General features: G+C 37.0%; 1 protein-coding gene across 2 annotated transcripts in view; it reads left to right on the top strand.

Moving 5' to 3' along the window:
• Nucleotides 1-19,025, top strand: part of LOC127627623 (high affinity cAMP-specific and IBMX-insensitive 3',5'-cyclic phosphodiesterase 8B-like) — a 64,691-nt gene that overhangs the window by 44,551 nt on the left and 1,115 nt on the right. For both annotated transcript variants that reach the window (XM_052104084.1, XM_052104083.1), the window contains exons 8-21: nt 635-775; nt 933-1,021; nt 1,186-1,240; nt 5,806-5,857; nt 7,851-7,928; nt 10,170-10,246; nt 10,862-11,026; nt 13,200-13,257; nt 14,306-14,435; nt 14,902-15,100; nt 15,684-15,901; nt 16,929-17,067; nt 17,159-17,326; nt 17,802-17,931. In XM_052104084.1, coding sequence (XP_051960044.1) covers nt 635-775; nt 933-1,021; nt 1,186-1,240; nt 5,806-5,857; nt 7,851-7,928; nt 10,170-10,246; nt 10,862-11,026; nt 13,200-13,257; nt 14,306-14,435; nt 14,902-15,100; nt 15,684-15,901; nt 16,929-17,067; nt 17,159-17,326; nt 17,802-17,931 — 1,699 coding nt within the window. The remainder of the gene's footprint in view (nt 1-634; nt 776-932; nt 1,022-1,185; nt 1,241-5,805; nt 5,858-7,850; nt 7,929-10,169; nt 10,247-10,861; nt 11,027-13,199; nt 13,258-14,305; nt 14,436-14,901; nt 15,101-15,683; nt 15,902-16,928; nt 17,068-17,158; nt 17,327-17,801; nt 17,932-19,025) is intronic.

The raw sequence follows: 19,025 nt of genomic DNA, 5'->3' as shown, positions 1-19,025 counted from the left end.
ATGCTTTTCAAATGTCATGGCACATTCATGTGAATAAGCCATTTCCATCACTTTAATGTGCATTTTAACTAATGCAAAACTCTAGAAAATCCACCCCCTCTTAGCGCCTTAAATTCTGTGAATTTTGAGAGTTTATTTGCATATCAAGCGTTTCCATTCAGTATTTCTTATGCGTATTTTCAAAATGCGCAAAACATTTGTTGGATGGAAACCAGCTAATATGTGTGTTAACATGATTTTAGTGTTATAATATAGCTTATTAACCTTCTTTATGTAAAGTTATATCCAATTTTACAACTTTGTTACTATGCCGATGTAATGCCATTAATTCCAAAAAATGTACAGCTCAAATGATGCACGAGTTTTAACAGAAGTATTAATGTAAATGCCTTAATAAAAATGATAAGCTTCACATTTCTGCCTTAAAATCCTAAAAAATTGGCCCCATTCACTTCCATTGTAAGTGCCTCACTGTAACCTCTATTTCTACTTTTCTGAAGGAATCGAGGGAATTAAGTTGTAATTATGTTTTGCGTTAATCGACATTATGGAACAAATGCTGTGTTGATTGATCTTAACTTGTATTGAACCCAAAATATATATATATTTTTTTTTTTTAAATGTGTGTGTTTAGTATGTAAATCCAGCATTTGAAAAGATGATGGGCTACCACAAAGGAGAGCTGATCGGTAAAGAGTTGACCGAACTGCCCAAGAGTGACAAAAACAGCGCCGATCTGCTGGACACCATCCACACCTGCATCAAGAAAGGAAAGGTCAGTCATTCACAGAGCAATATCCATTAATGAGTGTCAGAATTAACCGATCCTATAATGCTGCACTTTAATAAGCTGTGTACCACCTTTTATAAGTGTAATAATACGTTCTCATAAAAATATTTTTTTTGATGTGTGTGTGTGTGGGGGGGATTAGGAATGGCAGGGGATCTGTTTCTCACGGAAGAAGTCCGGTGACAGTATTCAGCAATATGTGAGAATCACTCCTGTGATTGGCCAAGGAGGGTAAGTCACACGATCGTCAAAAAATACATAAATAAATTGTGTTGCAAAGGCAGTTTCTTCTTGTCTGTACTAGTACTAATATGAATACATTTTCAGGATAGAAGGCTAAATCAGTCAAATGCAAACTATGTGTTCTTAATACATTTCGTTTTTTCACCTTCTAGAAAAATCAGGCATTTTGTGTCCATCAAGAGGGCTCATAGTGACAACCACAGACAGGTATGTTACTAATTTGCTTTTAGGGAATATTTTTGTTATGATTCAGATTCAACTTTTTTATAATTCCATCTCTATTGCTTTCAGACAATCGGTATCCAATATATGTTGACTCAGCTAATGTCATGTTCCCCTATTAATAGAGCTCTCAAATTAGCGCCAAATTTGTGGGTGTGCAGGGCCCATGGGGCAGTAGCGGGCAGAAGTGTTAGCTATGCTGAACTATCCATCTTGACAGGTTATTGTCAGGAAGCCAGCCAGGCATCAGGGTTATTAATAACCTCCACTGGCTCAGATCTAAACCCTGCTGTGATAGTTCTAGCATTAACTGTAGCTAACTGTAGCTGCCGATTATTATGCTCTGTGAGAACGAGACACACAGACGCATGTGTGAAATAGCTGTTTCTTTATACATTGGACATTTCCAGTGACACATACACTTAATTTATACTTAATTTAAATATGAATTAAATATGAAACTCCTAAAGACACAAACTGTAATTTTGCAATATACTGTATGTAGGAAATCATGAGCACTCACATTAAAATGAAGACTCCATTCATATCAGTAACCTTATAAAAGCTGTTTTATTCTACATGGAGAGGGTCCGCACATGGGGGCTGCCATGTTAGAATCACATGACCAGCCAAAAACTACTTGCTTAATCTCAGTAACCGTCCTGCTATTTGACTCTTTCACTCATTGATTAAAGTAATCATGGCCGACTGTGAATACTACATTTCTGCAATGACATCTGAAACTGAAAACTAGAGGTCGACCGATATTGTTTTTTTCAGGCCGATGCCGATCTTTTGAAATCCGGGTCGGCCGATGGCCGATTAATGCTGCCGATTTATTTTGGCCGATATGTGCTTGTTTTTAACCTCTTATTTGAACCTTTTATTTGAAAGATAAAATGTAACACAAATAATTACTTAAGATAGACAACATTTCTCAACAAATACATTTATTGAACACTTGACCAATCTGCACTTGTACACTTAAATTAAAAATGTATAATGTAAAAACATATTGTATAAATAATGTATAACAAATATATTAAATAAACAAAGCAGGTGTTACAAACTGCTCCGAAACACGAAGGTTGAGATCCAAATGCAGCTTTAATTAAGGGGCAATCCAGACACGTAATCCAATATTCAGAGCATCCAAGAGAAGCACAGGCATAACTAGGGATGGGTATCGTTAAGGTTTTAATGGTATTACTATCTTACTGATACTGCTTATCGATCCGGTACTTTAACGGTATTCTTAACGGTTCTTTTTGTTATATATATATATATATATATATATATATATATATATATATATATATATATATTACACAAATATAAACGTTATATAGGCACAGTGATTTAATTTCAGGAAGGTCTACTAACATTACTGTTCAGGTGTGGTCTAAAAAGAAATCTAATAAAGTAATCAATTGTAAAATAACACTGCATAGTTTATCATAGATAGATAGATTAATGCTTATTAATGCAGAAGTTATTCATTCAAGAGCTGTAAGTGATTTTCTCTTTGCCTTTTGTTGTTTGATTCGCAGTAATGGCTCAATCGTCGGCATGTTTATTAGGATGCTTCCCCTTTAAGACGGAGTTCAGATCTAATAGGCTCCTGATGCAGCATATTTTCTCCCCAACTATTTCCATAACTACGTCCATTTAAGACATAAACTGTGTTTAAGTGAATCTCCAAGCCGGTCGTTTTGACATATTTTTGTGTATAGTTGATCGTTTAGATGCGCACATGAAACCCAAAGTAGCCTATAGTTTGCTTGTCTATTTGCGGTGTGTTTCGGAGCGTGCGCCGCCTTGGGAACGGTATCTCTTGCCCTTTTTATTATTAAACGCGTCCCGCAATTTAGCAACAGTAGCTAGACTGTATTTTACAACAATCACCGATCGTGCTGATTCTGACGTTAAGTTTGAGTTTTAGGGAGAAATGTCAGTGCACCGCTGTGAAGGGAAGGAAGTTGTGCTAGACAGAATGCGGCTTATGTATAAATATTCTTTTTATAATCTTTGGAAGGCGAAATCTAAAATAAAATCAGACTAATAATCACAGATCTAATCCAGGCCATGTCTGAATGTTTAGTTCTGTCACTCATTTAGCAGGGCTCGTTTTGTGCTCGCTGTGGCACCGCGTGAGCGAGTTCTCTCTCTCTCTCACTGCGAATAGCTAAATTGCATCACAGACAAATGGTTTCATATTATTATACATAGAAATGGCTGGCGAGATAAAATAACTTTCTCTTTATAGCAATAAAGAATGTATTTTCTTAATTTCTCCAGTACCGACAGCAGAACCGATAACGTCCGAGCTTACCAAAGCCAGTCCTTCACTAGCCTATACTGCGTTGGTATCTTTTTTTATTACTTATTTCTCTGCATTGAGTGACAACCCTCTCAAATATAAGACACACAAACAGAATAAATAAAAGTCTCAGATTCACTGTCTGTAATTGCAAAATTCTTGCTTAATTATTGTGACATGATAGCAACCCTTCTGCTGTGATAATGCAACTTCAACTAGGCTATCAATATGCAAAGTAGCCGAACGTCATGTCAACTATCGCGTTTGTCACGTTTTTTCTTGAAATTGGCAGTAACATATCAAAAGTTTTTAATTAAATCTAAAGAAGTTATACAAATTTAACCCTTACTGTTTTCTCCAAGGAACTTAGCTCCTTCCTTAGGCACTGGATGAGGTCTGCTCACTCTGCTGGAAAATGACTCTAGGGGCAGTGTGCGTCGAACACGTGTTCCACAACAACACTAGGCTGCCCACAGATGCGCCTGCCTAATAATCGGCTTGATATGCGTGGATATTGGCCGATGCCGATTATGTAAAAAATGCAAAAAATCGGCCGATTAATCGGCCGCCCGATTAATCGGTCGACCTCTACTGAAAACTATTGATTTTAAATGATGTTGCATCCAAGTTGCTAGATGTCAGTGTAAATCCAAGATGACAAAATTTATTGAGTGCACCTTTAATTTAAATTTACTGAAATATTTGCGATTTATTTATTGCTTATTTCCTGCACCATGAAGTAAAATTGGTCCATATACACTCACCTAAAGGATTATTAGGAACACCATACTAATACTGTGTTTGACCCCCTTTCGCCTTCAGAACTGCCTTAATTCTACGTGGCATTGATTCAACAAGGTGCTGAAAGCATTCTTTAGAAATGTTGGCCCATATTGATAGGATAGCATCTTGCAGTTGATGGAGATTTGTGGGATGCACATCCAGGGCACGAAGCTCCCGTTCCACCACATCCCAAAGATGCTCTATTGGGTTGAGATCTGGTGACTGTGGGGGCCATTTTAGTACAGTGAACTCATTGTCATGTTCAAGAAACCAATTTGAAATGATTCGAGCTTTGTGACATGGTGCATTATCCTGCTGGAAGTAGCCATCAGAGGATGGGTACATGGTGGCCATAAAGGGATGGACATGGTCAGAAACAATGATCAGGTAGGCCGTGGCATTTAAACGATGCCCAATTGGCACTAAGGGGCCTAAAGGGTGCCAAGAAAACATCCCCCACACCATTACACCACCACCACCAGCCTGCACAGTGGTAACAAGGCATGATGGATCCATGTTCTCTTTCTGTTTACGCCAAATTCTGACTCGACCATCTGAATGTCTCAACAGAAATCGAGACTCATCAGACCAGGCAACATTTTTCCAGTCTTCAACTGTCCAATTTTGGTGAGCTCTTGCAAATTGTAGCCTCTTTTTCCTATTTGTAGTGGAGATGAGTGGTACCAGGTGGGGTCTTCTGCTGTTGTAGCCCATCCGCCTCAAGGTTGAGCGTGTTGTGGCTTCACAAATGCTTTGCTGCATACCTCGGTTGTAACGAGTGGTTATTTCAGTCAAAGTTGCTCTTCTATCAGCTTGAATCAGTCGGCCCATTCTCCTCTGACCTCTAGCATCAACAAGGCATTTTCAGCCCACAGGACTGCCGCATACTGGATGTTTTTCCTTTTCACACCATTCTTTGTAAACCCTAGAAATGGTTGTGCGTGAAAATCCCAGTAACTGAGCAGATTGTGAAATACTCAGACCGGCCCGTCTGGCACCAACAACCATGCCACGCTCAAAATGGCTTAAATCACCTTTCTTTCCCATTCTGACATTCAGTTTGTAGTTCAGGAGATTGTCTTGACCAGGACCACACCCCTAAATGCATTGAAGCAACTGCCATGTGATTGGTTGATTAGATAATTGCATTAATGAGAAATTGAACAGGTGTTCCTAATAATCCTTTAGGTGAGTGTAATATGCAATATTCCATGTCTTCTGAAGCCATAAAATGGCATTGTGTGAGGAGCAGACCAAAATGTAAGTGGTTTTTCACCCAAAAACCTTGCAACCTTGCCTCTTACAAAAAAAATGTTTGAGTGTACTGTACTATACTTTGAGGATCAATATTCTGTTCCATTTGGTTAGTCTGGTCCACATTGCTGCTTATTCTGTCCCAAAGAACCACCCACATCTGAAAGAGCTGATCTGAGATCTGTGTTAACAGGTTCATAAACTCAGCCGAGAAGAGAAGCTCTGTGGTGAACTCTTACAATCAGGTACAAGACCCTTTTGTCCTAGTGATTTTTTTTGGTTTACTGTGTTTGCATTAAATACCTTATACACTATTGTTTTACTAGCACATTGTAAATCCATAATGATTGACAGTGTTCCCACACTCATGGAAACCTTGAAAAATCTGGGAATTTTAAACTTGTGATTTTCAAGCCTCGAAAAGTCATGGAAATGTGTTTAGTCATGCTCAGCTCTGACATATTTCATTGGTTACAAATTGCTCTTTGTGAGTGCAAACTCTATTACAGTAAATTAGACTTTATGCAGTAATCACTAAAAGCTGGAAATCAATTCAACTCATTGAAAAGTAATTAAAAGTCATTGGTCTTGGTCATCAAAAGATATAGGAACCCTGGATCCAATATTATAGATTTTATTTGTTTTACTTTAAACCAAACAAAAGGTTGATTCACTTAGAATGAAAATGTACGATCAATGTTGCATTGAGAAATAGTGAGAAAGGGAGAGAGAGCAAGAGATGTGAATGTATACAGATGGCTACTGTGCACCCTGGGACATTTGATTGTCAGACTGTTAAAAGTAGCCATAACGATTTGCTTGCCAATTTATTTGCTTGCATGTACGTATGTCACAGGACACAATGAGTAACCGCAGTCAACATTTCACATCAATAGTGGTGTTTGCTAAGGCAAGCATGTTTTTTATTGTTTCTCATATTTTTACAAGCCCTAAGAATTAACATTTTTTATGAATCAAGTAACCTTGTTAGCTAACCACATAGCAATGCACTAAGACCTCCCAAAACACCCTAGCAACTGCATAGCAACTGGCTAGCAAGCTACCAGAACACCCTGGCAACCATCCAGAACACCATACCAACAGCATAACACCCTAGCAACCAAGCAGAACACCCTAGCAACTGCATAACAACACCCTGTTAACCAACTAGAACATCTTTGTAACTGCTTAGCAACACCCTGGCAACCAACCAGAACACCCTAGCAACCACATAGCAATGTGCTAAAAACCACTAAGAACACCAGAGCAACTTCATTACAATGCCCTGGTAACCACCCAGAACACCCTAGCAACTCATAGCAACACATTAAACATCTCTTAGGACACCTGAGCAACTGCAAATCAATGCCCTGGCAACCATACAGATCACCCTAGCAACCACACAACAATGTGCTAAAAACCACTCTGAACACCATACCATCTGCATAGCAATGCCATTGCAACCAGCCAAAACACACAAGCAACTGCATAGCAATGCATTAAACACTTCTAGAAACACCTAAGCAACTACATAGCAACACCCTAGCAACCATCAAGAACACCATAGTAACTGCATAACAATACGCTGGCAACCATCCAGAACACCATAGCAACATGCTAAAAACATTCAGAACACAATAGCAACTGCATAGCAACACCCTGGCAACCATCCAAAACACCTTAGAAACCACATAGCAATGTGCTTATAACCACTCAGTACACCACAGCAACTGCATAGCAACACCGTGGCAACCACCTGGAACACCCTAGCAACCACATAGCAATGCCTTTGTAACCAGCCAGAACTCCTTAGCAACCACATAGCAATGTGACAACCACCCACAACACCCTGAAACCATGCTGCCAAGTTTTGTATAGACAAGCACCTCTCATGATTTTTTGTCAAAATTGAAAAATGTAAGCTTTATTTTCCTTAAAATTATGTGGAATATATTGGAGTATTTTGTTTTCTTGCACAGTGTGATCACCATGATCGTCATCTTGATCCGTCTAAATGATCCCTCTAAAAAATTCTGCTCTTTAGAACATTGTGTGAAATCACTGCTGTGCTTCCCGTGATGTAAATTATAATGATAATGATGAAGATGATGTAGGTGAAAATTAGTGAAGCTGGTTGGCTGTAATCAGATAAGAAATTATTCATATAGGTATGTCTGCGATTGTTTGTATGTGTGTGTGCACACTCATTGCCTTACCTCCTCTCTCGCTTTTACTCAGAATGTAATTCCATGCATCACAAAGACCGGAGGAAAGAATCTGTGGACGTCAGATCAATCAGCTCACACAGCAGTGATGGTGAGAGAGAGAGAGAGAGAGAGAGAGAGAGAGAGAGAGAGAGAGAGATGAATGTAGAATGTGTCAGAATACACCAACATGAATGAGGGGCACAATCAGGAAAAACTTATACAGGGGATAAAATAAAAAAGGAAAACTAGAAATGCAAAATTAGAATAATGAAAGAATTAAAACAAAACAGTGTAATGGTAAACATGTGTTGAAATGCAGAATTTTAGTTCACCCAAAATTGAAGATTCTGTCATTATTTACTCAACCTTGTGTTGTTCAAAACAGTATGACTTCCTTTAGATGAGCACAAAAGAACAAATGTTCAAGAATGGACTGTCAATTGTTGTCCAAATACACTGATGAGCCAAACCATGCCCAATATGCTGTTGGTCCTTCACGTGCCACCAAAACAGCACCGACCCGCTGAGGCATGGAATCTACAAGACCCCTGAAGGTTTCTTGTGATATCTGGCACCAAAACATTAGCAGCAGATCCTTCAAGTCCTGTGCGTTTCGAGCTGGAGCTGCTGTGGATTGGACTAGTTGGTCCAGCACATTCCACAGATGCTCAGTCGGATTGAGATATGGGGAATTTGGAGGCCAAGGCAACACCTTTAACTTTTCATCATGTTCCTCAAACCATTCCTGAACAATGTGTGCAGTGTGGCAGAGTGCATTATCCTGCTGAACAGAGGCCACTGCCATCAGGCAATACCATTGCCATAAAGGGGTGCACCTGGTCTGCAACGATGTTTAGGTAGGTGGCATGTGTCAAATTGACGTGAATGGCCGGACCCAGGGTTTCCCAGCAGAACATTTCCCAGAACATCACACCCCCTCCACCAGCTTGTCGTCTTCCCACTGCATCCTGGTGCCATCACATCCCCAGGTAAACGGTGCACATGTAGGTGGCCGTCCACATGATGTAAAAGAAAACGGGACTCGTCGGACAAGGTGACATTCTTCCACTGTTCCAAGGTCCAGTTCTAAAGCTTGCGTGCCCATTGTTGGCATTTTCGACGGTGGACAGGAGTCATCACGGGAACTCTGACAGGTCTCCGTCTACGCAGCCCCATATATGCAGCAGGGTGTGATGCACTGTGTGTTGTGACACATTCCTCCCGTAACCATCATTAAAACGTTCTGTGGTTCGGACCAGGCAGGATAGCCTTCGCTGCCCTCAATCATCGATTAGCCTTGGGCACCCAACACCCTGTCCTCGGTTTGTGGTTTGTCACTCCTCTGACCTTTTTCGGTAGGTACTCGACACTGCTGACCGGGAGTACCCCACAAGCCTTGCCATTTTAGAGATATTCTGACCCATAACACTTTGGCCCTTGTCTTTACTCCTGCCCATTTCTCCTGTATTCAACACGTTGACTATGAGAACTGATTGTTTGTTTACCATCTAATCTACCCAGACCTTGGCATGTGTCCTTGTTAGGAGATAATCAAAATGTTTTGCTTCACACGTGAGTAGTCAAAATGTTTTGGCTCATCTGTGTCATGAATGTGAGTGGGGCCTTGGACTGTCGAGCTCCAAAATGCCAAAAAAAAAAAGGACCATTAAATTATCAAAAAAGTTGTTTATATGAATAAAATGACCTTATTCAAGGTAAACACAAATACATTTTTTGACTGCACTTCTGTCCCTCACGGTCTCATTTTAAATGATGTATGTCGTCCACCCTGACTAAGGTCTATTTCAAGCCTTTTGAAGCCATACCATAGCTTTGTGTAAGAAAAAAAGCTTCCCCTCTACTGTTTGCAGCTCTCAAACATATTGGCGTTACCCATTATGCATTAGGTTTGTCAAGATCAATGATGATTGGTCATGTCAGGTCCCTTTGATGACAGCATTTTCCTGTTTGCGTGAGTTATCCCTTTAACAAACCGTTTAGAAGAAATTATGAAAAGAAACAGAAGACAGAGAGGACAGAATGAAAAGAATGAGTAAATAAGAAAGAGAAAAGGTCTGTGTGTGTTCATGCATACATGTTTGTGTATGAGTGTTCGTGTGTTATATGAGTCAGACTGTGTGTGTGTGTTTTTGTGTGTGTGAGAGAGCGAGAGCTCTGACTGAGTGGGGCTCTCTGTGACGTGGCGAGCGTTGATGACATCAGCACTCCCACTGCCTCAATACACTCTGACGCACACAGAGCTATTTAAAGAGATCTCTATATCTCTCATATGCTGTCTCTCTCTCTCTCTCTCTCTCTCTCTCTCTCTCTCTCTCTCTCTCTCTCTCAGCTCCCAGTCTACAGAATCGCAGATATTCCTCTATGGCCCGTATTCACTCCATGACTATTGAAGCTCCAATCACAAAGGTACACCTGCCTTATTACACACACTTAAATACAGATGCAAAAACATTCATATCAAACTACTGTACATAATCAAAGATACTTAAAACTGCTTGTAACATCTTCATGCTTGTACACACTGACCTTCAATAACAATATATAAAATACAATATTATTATTATTTAATATCCAGCTTTAAACATTTTACATATTAATTTTGTACCACAATACAATTCATGACCTAATTTCAGTTTGTTATTGATGCACCAAATCCCCTATATGCATCTAGATGTAAATTGTTCCTACAGTTACAGTACAACTGCATCTTAAGCATATTATAATTATGAATCACACCAAAATATATATATTTTTTTATATACATCATCTACTCTAAAACGCAGCATATGACTGCATTACATAAACATAGCTTTTAATGGCTTTGTCTGCCTAAATGTAGGTGTGTGGTTGTATTTACGATCACTTATGTGTGACTGAGGATTTGTTTAAGGCAATAGATGAAAAACAGACCTCAACGGAAATTCTTTACACTTCAGAGATATTTATGGATCTAAACCACTGATTAGTGTTCACTCTCAACCTCCCTCTGTCTTTTTTGTGCCTGTATTTCATTCTCTGTAGGTGATAAATATCATAAACGCAGCGCAGGAGAGCAGTCCCGTGACAGTGGCAGAAGCTCTAGATCGTGTTTTGGAGATCTTGCGGACCACAGAACTCTACTCACCCCAGCTGGCCTCAAAAGAGGACGACCCCCACACCAATGACCTGGTGGGGGGACTCATGAGTGTAAGTCAAGGGTCAGGGATATCTTTGTCTTCGTCTGGTCTGGTGACCTTTTATTTTCAAATACATATCTAATACATATATACTTTACAAGAGACATTGTGTCCTGTGCTATGTATAATTTATTTGTACATTGTTTTTACTGTAAATTATTAATTAAACATTTTTATTTTCTGAATACTTATTTTATATTAATATAAAATATTGATAATTATATTACTATTAGCTGTAAAATCCTTGATATTTTATATTGTAATATATTTATTTTATTTTTTATTTTATATAAATTATTAATCATATATATGTATTTGTATTGTTATTAATTAATATAAAATAAAAACTTTAAATAATACAATAAAATAAATATACAAATATTGCACATGTATATTGTAAAATCCTTAACATTTTATACTGTAACACTTCATGTTTGTTTATTTTTCACGTTTTATTTTATATTAATTATTAAAATATATTACTATTAATTCTAAAATCCTTACATTACATTTTATATTGTAATATATTTATTTAATTTTATTCATTTTTTAAATTAATTATTATTAATACATTTGATATATATATATATATACAGTATATGTATGTGTGTGTGTGTGTGTGTGTGTGTGTATGTATATATATATATATAATATTCATAATAGAATATAAAATAAATATACAACTATTACACATGTATATTGTCAAATCCTTAACATTTTAAATTGTAACACTTTATATTTTTATTTTATTTATTAGGTTTTATTTTAAATTATAAAAAAGGTTTTTTTTGTTTACTATTTGTATTACTATTAATTTACTATTAATTTTAAAATCCATAACATTTTATATTGTAACGTTTCATATTTTTATTTTGTTATTATTAATTGTTTTTATTTTGTATTGATTTGATTAATTATATTTTATTTTACCTAACAAAATTTTTTTTTAATCCTTAACATTTTATGTTGTAAAATTATTATTATTATTATTATTATTATTTAATTATATTTTACTATCAATTCTTTTTGTGTATTATATTAGTTATTAGTAATATATTAATACTAGTATAATCTAAAAAAAAAAAAAAATCCATTATACGTATCCTTGAAGTGTTTGTAACTAAATGATTCAAAACATAAATACACTTTAAACAAATAGCAAATTATCATATGCAGTACACAGATCAACATGAGAAAGGAAGGAAATGCCAAGGACTGATTTCCTGGACACAAATAAAACGAGAATCATCGTTTCGGGTGAAATTATGACTTGGTCTGCCAGGAACCGTGTCCTATATCCAGTATATGACTGCATGTGAATAGCAGTCATTAGATGTGAATGCTCGTGCTTTTGTGGAACAGATGCATTGAGCTCCATGCTGCCTGGCACAGACTGGTTCACAGTTAGCCAGCAGAATGTGACGACAGTACTGTGTTTGTTTACACACCAGTCTCTGTGTCTGTCATCCCCACATCTGTTACTTTAAACGTGTTCCTGTATTAAACCATATTTAAAAATGTTAGGGTTAGGGGTTTTTTAAAAAATAACTAACCCTAAGTATAAGCAATAATACGATTCAGACCGTTGTCTTTCATAATGTTTTTTCTCTGTTACACTCTGTTATATGGAGGTCAAACGGATGTGATGTGCAGATATCAAGAGTGTGTGTGTGTGTGTGTGTGTGTGTACACAGGTTTGGGTTGTTTATGAGGACATTTTTGTAGGTTACAAACTGGTAATTACAAGAGTATTATGCTATAAATGTGGTTTATGAGAACATTTCTAGTGTCCCCATAATTCAAGTGTGTGTGTGTGTGTGTGTGTGTGTGTGTGTGTGTGTGTGTGTGTGTGTGTGTGTGTGTGTGTGTGTGTGTGTGTGTGTGTAATATTTATGCATGTAAAGTTCTATAATCTTACACCTGTAGCATATCATACAGTTTGTTTTGAATTCTGGAGTCCTTCTGAATTTGGATCTGGTTTATGTGTGCTGACTGATACCTTATGATGAGAGCACATGTACACATGCAGGCGTGAGTTATGGGTAGTGCGGTAGTGCTGTGTTAAATGTGTTGTCATGATTAAGTTGACTGGAAACCAAATTTTGACTATCACTCTTTCTTTGAAGTCTTTCTCTTTAGATTTAGTCTTATATATTAATGTATATATCCTTTTTTCATTTCAGGATGGACTCAGAAGGTTGTCAGGGAATGAGTATGTCTTCTCCAAAAGTGCATTAAACAGTAAGTTCTAACCCTCGAAATGACCTAAATATAACCATAATGAAGTCTTATAATCTATTCATTGCAGAAATGATCTCTCATGTCTTCTTGAAAAGAAACAGAAAGGTTCGATGTTGAAAACCCACCATTTCCTAAAAATTAAATATTATTAAAGACAACTTGAATTCAAAATTGATCCTGTTTACTTTCTTAATAAATGTTATTAAAGGGATAGTTCACCCAAAAATCAAAATTCTCTCATCATTTACTCACCCTCATGCCATACTAGACATGTATGACTTTTTTTCTTCTGTTGAACACAAATAAGTGAATGGTGACCAGAACTCCCAAGTTCCAAAAATGTATTAAAAAATAATCCATAAGACTCCAGTGGTTAAATCTATATCTTCATAAGCAATATGATAGGTGTGGGTGAGAAACATCAATATCTAAGTCCTTTTTTACTATAAATCTCCAGTTTCACATTCTGAAAGAGAAAGTGAAAGTGGAGATTTGTAGTAAAAATAAAAAGTATTGAAATATTAATCTGTTTCTTACCCAAAGTGATTCAGAATACAGATTTAACCACTGAATTCATGTGGATTACTTTTATTCTGCCTTTATGTGGTTTTTGGAGCTTCAAAGTTCTGGCCACCATTCACTTGCATTGAAGGACCTACAATCTGGTTTTGTGTTCAGCAGAAGAAAGAAAGTCATGCAAATATTATCTGGGAAGGCATGAAAGTGAGTAAATAAGAATATTTAAATTTGTGGGTGAACTATCCCTTTAATGTGCATGTTTCAGCAGTAAAAAAATATATTTACCAATAATATAATAGCCCACTTTTCACTTTCCAATCAAATCCCAAGGGATCAAAGCAAGTCCTGTCCTACATGGAAGTTATTTGCCTAGCGAAAAACATTTTATGCTGTCCTTATAAGTATTTTACTATATTAGTTCAGATATTACATTTCATATTGTTTTTACAAAGCAAAGTATTTAAAATATGTTGTTATGCTAGTCTGTAATATTCCATTTTGACCTTGAACCTTTGACCCTCAATTTTAGATTTGAGTCAAAGTCAGCTGGCAGCGCCTGTCCCATTAAACGACATCCCGCCCTCCATCGCAGAGCTGCTGAATGAGGAAGAGCGTTGGGAATTCAACATCCTGGAGCTGGAAGCAGCTACACACAAGAGGTACCAGAGAGAACTTAATAATTACGTTACTAGCCAACTAGCAAAAATATTTACATATTTACAGGGACAAAATCCTTATAGTGTGAGTGTGTGAGTGTGTGAGTGTGTGTGTTGTGTGTGTGTGTGTGTGTGTGTGTGTGTGTGTGTGTGTGAGTGAGTGAGTGAGTGAGTGAGTGTGTGCAGGTTTAAGTGGTTTACTAGGACTTGGTTACAAACTGGTTATTACAAGGGTTTTATGTTATAAAATTCTAGTGTTCAAATCGCTTAAAAAAATATATACTCAATTATGTTTTTAAAAATGCAGAATGTTTTTTGTGAGGGTTAAGTTTAGGGGATAGAACCTATAGTTCGTACAGTATAAAATATAAAAATCATTATGTCTATGGAGAGTCCTCATAATGATAGCTGCACCAACACACGTGCGGCGTGTGTGTGTGTGTGTGCGTGCGTGTGTGTGTTTGTGTAGGCCGCTCTCATATCTGGGTCTGAAGATCTTCACGGCTTTCGGTGTGTGTGAGTTTCTGAACTGCACAGAGGCCACATTGCGCTCTTGGCTGCAGGTGATCGAAGCAAATTATCATGCCTCCAACTCCTACCACAATTCAACACATGCCGCCGATGTTCTGCATGCCACTGCATACTTCCTGCGCAAGGACAGAGTCAAGGTACTTCTGTTGATGTATCAGAATACAGAAATAGAAAGCTCTCATTTACACTTTCAGACAAAACAGATACAATTTTGAGCAAGTTTGATTGATGGTTTGGTGGTAACACAGATTCACTAAATTATTTTAATAGCTTTTTTTTTTCATAGTATTTGAGTTGTATGTTGCTCCATACAATTTACAACTGAAAAGAGTACAGAGCTAAAATGAATTTGACCTGGGCCATAAGAAATGTTGGTGTAAATTGGATTGAATCTGATTTCAAGAAAACATATCTGAATCTCTAATAAACTTAATTTAATTCAAACTGAATTATATTGAGCTGACCTAAACAATATACATTGGAATAAAAATGTATGCAAATTACCTATACTGAACTTACTTAATTGAATTTGACCTGGACCAAAACAGTTGAGGTGTAAACTGGATTGAATCTGAACTGATTCAAAATCATTCGAATCTCTTATAAACTAAATTCCATTTGAATCTAAATGAATTATATTGTGCTGGCTTAAACTATATAGATTTGAATGCACATTTATTGAACGTATGTATATCAATGGTATTTATTTTGTCTTTGCAGGGCAGTCTAGATCAGTTGGATGAAGTTGCAGCACTGTTAGCGGCGACGGTCCATGACGTTGATCACCCAGGTCGAACCAACTCATTCCTGTGCAATGCAGGGAGTGAACTGGCCATTCTGTACAACGACACGGCCGTCCTGGAAAGTCATCATGCCGCTCTCGCATTCCAGCTTACCGTACAAAACAACAAGTGTAACATCTTCAAAAACATGGAGAGGTAACAGCATCCACATGCAAAACTCATGTTCTTAATGTGTATTTGTGTCTTGTTTTCCATTATAAATATTAAAACATCTTTAAAACAAGATAAATTTACTTGAGAAGCAAAACAGTGTAAAATAATAATAATAATACTTGTTTTCAAAAAATATTGATTATTTTATTATGATTTTTTGTTTATGTGTGTATTTAAATAATAATAATTATTATTCTGTAAAAGTTGTTCTGGTAAAATATTTTTTTCTTGTTTTAGTTTTGAACCTACAGAGCTCCTTAGGACAGGAGGACAGGGTGGGATTTTTTTTTTTTCCGATATAGTTTTGCGTGCCCTCGCAATAAATTTACTATGGTTTTACTATAGTAGCCATATTGTTTTTTGCTTAACAAAAAAATAATTGCCAACGGGGTAAGAAAAATAAACTTCATGCAAGATGTATTGTCTTATTAAAGTCGGGATATCTTATGCTATTTTGCTTCTATTCAAAAATATTAAGAAAAATATTTTTTGGGGGGCCTGGGTAGCTCAGCAAGTAAAGACGCTGACCACCACACCTGGAGTCGCAAGTTTGAATCCAGGGTGTGCTGAGTGACTCCAGTCAGGCTTCCTAAGCAACCAATTTGCCTGGTTGCTAGGAAGGGTAGAGTCACATAGGTTAACCTCCTCGTGGTCACTATAATGTGATTCTCGCTCTCAGGGGGACACGTGGTGGTTTGTGCGTGGATGCCGCAGAGAATTGCGTGGGCCTCCACATGCGCTACGTGTCCGCGGTAATGCGCTCAGCAAGCCACGTGATAAGATGTGCGGATTGACGGTCTCAGGCGCAGAGGCAACTGAGATTCGTCCTCCGCCACCCGGATTGAGGCGAGTCACTACGCCACCACGAGGACTTAGAACGCATTGGGAATTGGGCATTCCAAATTGGGGAGAAAAGGGGAGAAAAAAAATTCTCCTGTATTGAAACAGACTCAAAATGAAAAAATAATAAACGCACAAACTTACATACTTTCAATCTCTCCATACTTAGGAATCAGTTTCGAACCCTACGGCAAGCCATAATAGACATGGTGTTGGCCACAGAAATGACGCGACACTTTGAGCATGTCAACAAGTTTGTAAACAGCATCAACAAACCCATGAGTGCTATTGAGGAGACAAGCTCCAATGTAAGATGCAGACGTTAATGTATTTCCATACTTCATGTGTGTATGCAGTTAATCTAACCATTTAAGCTCTGTTGATTTGCATGTGTAACAGAGTGAAGGCAGTGATTGTGAGGGTCAGGCGAGTATTCGCAACTCTCCTGAAAATCGGCTGTTAATTAAACGGATGCTGATTAAATGTGCCGATGTGGCCAATCCCTGCAGACCTCTTGAGCTCTGTATCGAATGGGCAGGACGCATTTCAGAAGAGTACTTCGCTCAGGTAAACACGATCAGTCACGTATGCACCCACCCACCTCATACACTTTTATCTATGCTCACAATCGCTAAAAGACATAAAATATCATTTGATTCTTTGCAAATATCATTTGGCAATGTGGCTTATTTTAAAGTGAAACAGAATATTCAGTGTTAAATTTAGGGTGGGGCTTGATTTTATTAATTGGAATTTGATTGGCTGAAACATGTTTTGCTTTAATATTATTGGTGAATATTATTTTTCTCAGGCCAGACAGCCTTGGTTATGTCAGCAGAAAATAAAAAAATTTTCAGAGGTAGCAGCAATATATAAATGTTTTTTTGTTTCGTTTTTTTTTACGCACTGATAACTAGGAAACTAGGAAAGTAAATATTGTCAGTTTTGATTTCATGTTGTCTTTAAATACACAGTGTTTTTGTATTCCTCTCTTAAAACCATTATCTTACGGTGTCTTTGATCTCTCTGTCTCTTGTTCTAGACTGACGAGGAGAAAAGACAAGGTTTACCAGTTGTCATGCCTGTGTTCGATCGGAATACCTGCAGCATTCCAAAATCCCAGATCTCCTTTATTGACTATTTCATCACAGACATGTTTGACGCCTGGGATGGTATGTGTACAATCACTTAACCCCAGGTTGCTTAGGGGATTTAAGTTAGAGCTCAACAATAAGGATTTATTTTCTGTTTATACATTTTATTTTTAGCAGCATATTGTGTCAGGAATTATACAATATATACATTCATCTAACACAGGAGTTCTTTACATGTAATTTCTTTATATATAATGATTATAATATAATGTATGATATATTTTACATTTTATATATATATATGTGTGTGTGTGTGTGTGTGTGTGTGTGTGTGTGTGTGTGTGCATATGGAGATATATATATATATATATTAGGGCTGTCAATCGATAAAAAAATTTAATCAAATTAATTACATGGTGTCTCGATTAATTAAACGCATATACAAATATTTGCTGAGAAAGCCCCTCATATAACAATAATTCAATATATAATGATGAAATAATTATACATAGTTATCATAAAATATTAAACAATTATATATATATATATATATATATATATATATATATATATATATATATATATATATATATATATATAAAATAAAACAATATTCAGATAATTAAAATGCTTTACATTCTTGTGGCAGAAAGAGTTAATCATTGATAAGACAATACAAAAAGTGGCTTTAGAATACAATGTATTGTTTACTACCATATTATTGATCATAAGTCAATCATTGGCATATAGTTCACAGCAATCCATTTCACAAGTGAATTTGTCAATCAGTTGGAGATTTATTATGAGGGCTTGTTTAAGAGCCCGTCAATTTACACCTGCGTCAGACATTGACATGCGTTGCGTCATAAACGTACATTATTAGCTCACTGTGTCAAGTTTAATATAGTTTAATACTTAGATCACATCTTGAGATCTCTTAGTTCGGATTTGCGCTCCAAGTGTTTTGAACGCAAGAACATAACGCATGTTTGTGTTGTGTGTCTGCTGAAGTGTTGTTTTGTTCACTGTATAAACTGTGCGTTGCTCAAACAGCTGAAGTTTCACTTACTGCCCTCTGGAGTAAACAGGTGGTACTACAAGCTTGCATTTCTCAGGAATCTTCCTTATTACGTCTGGGGGCAGTGCGATTTAATTGCGTTCATTTTTTTAAT

The sequence above is a fragment of the Xyrauchen texanus genome, chromosome 34 (assembly GCF_025860055.1).
Source record: "Xyrauchen texanus isolate HMW12.3.18 chromosome 34, RBS_HiC_50CHRs, whole genome shotgun sequence".
Lineage (NCBI taxonomy): Eukaryota > Metazoa > Chordata > Actinopteri > Cypriniformes > Catostomidae > Xyrauchen > Xyrauchen texanus.
Note: the sequence above shows the minus strand (reverse complement) of the source record. Positions and strands in the feature narration are given on the sequence as shown.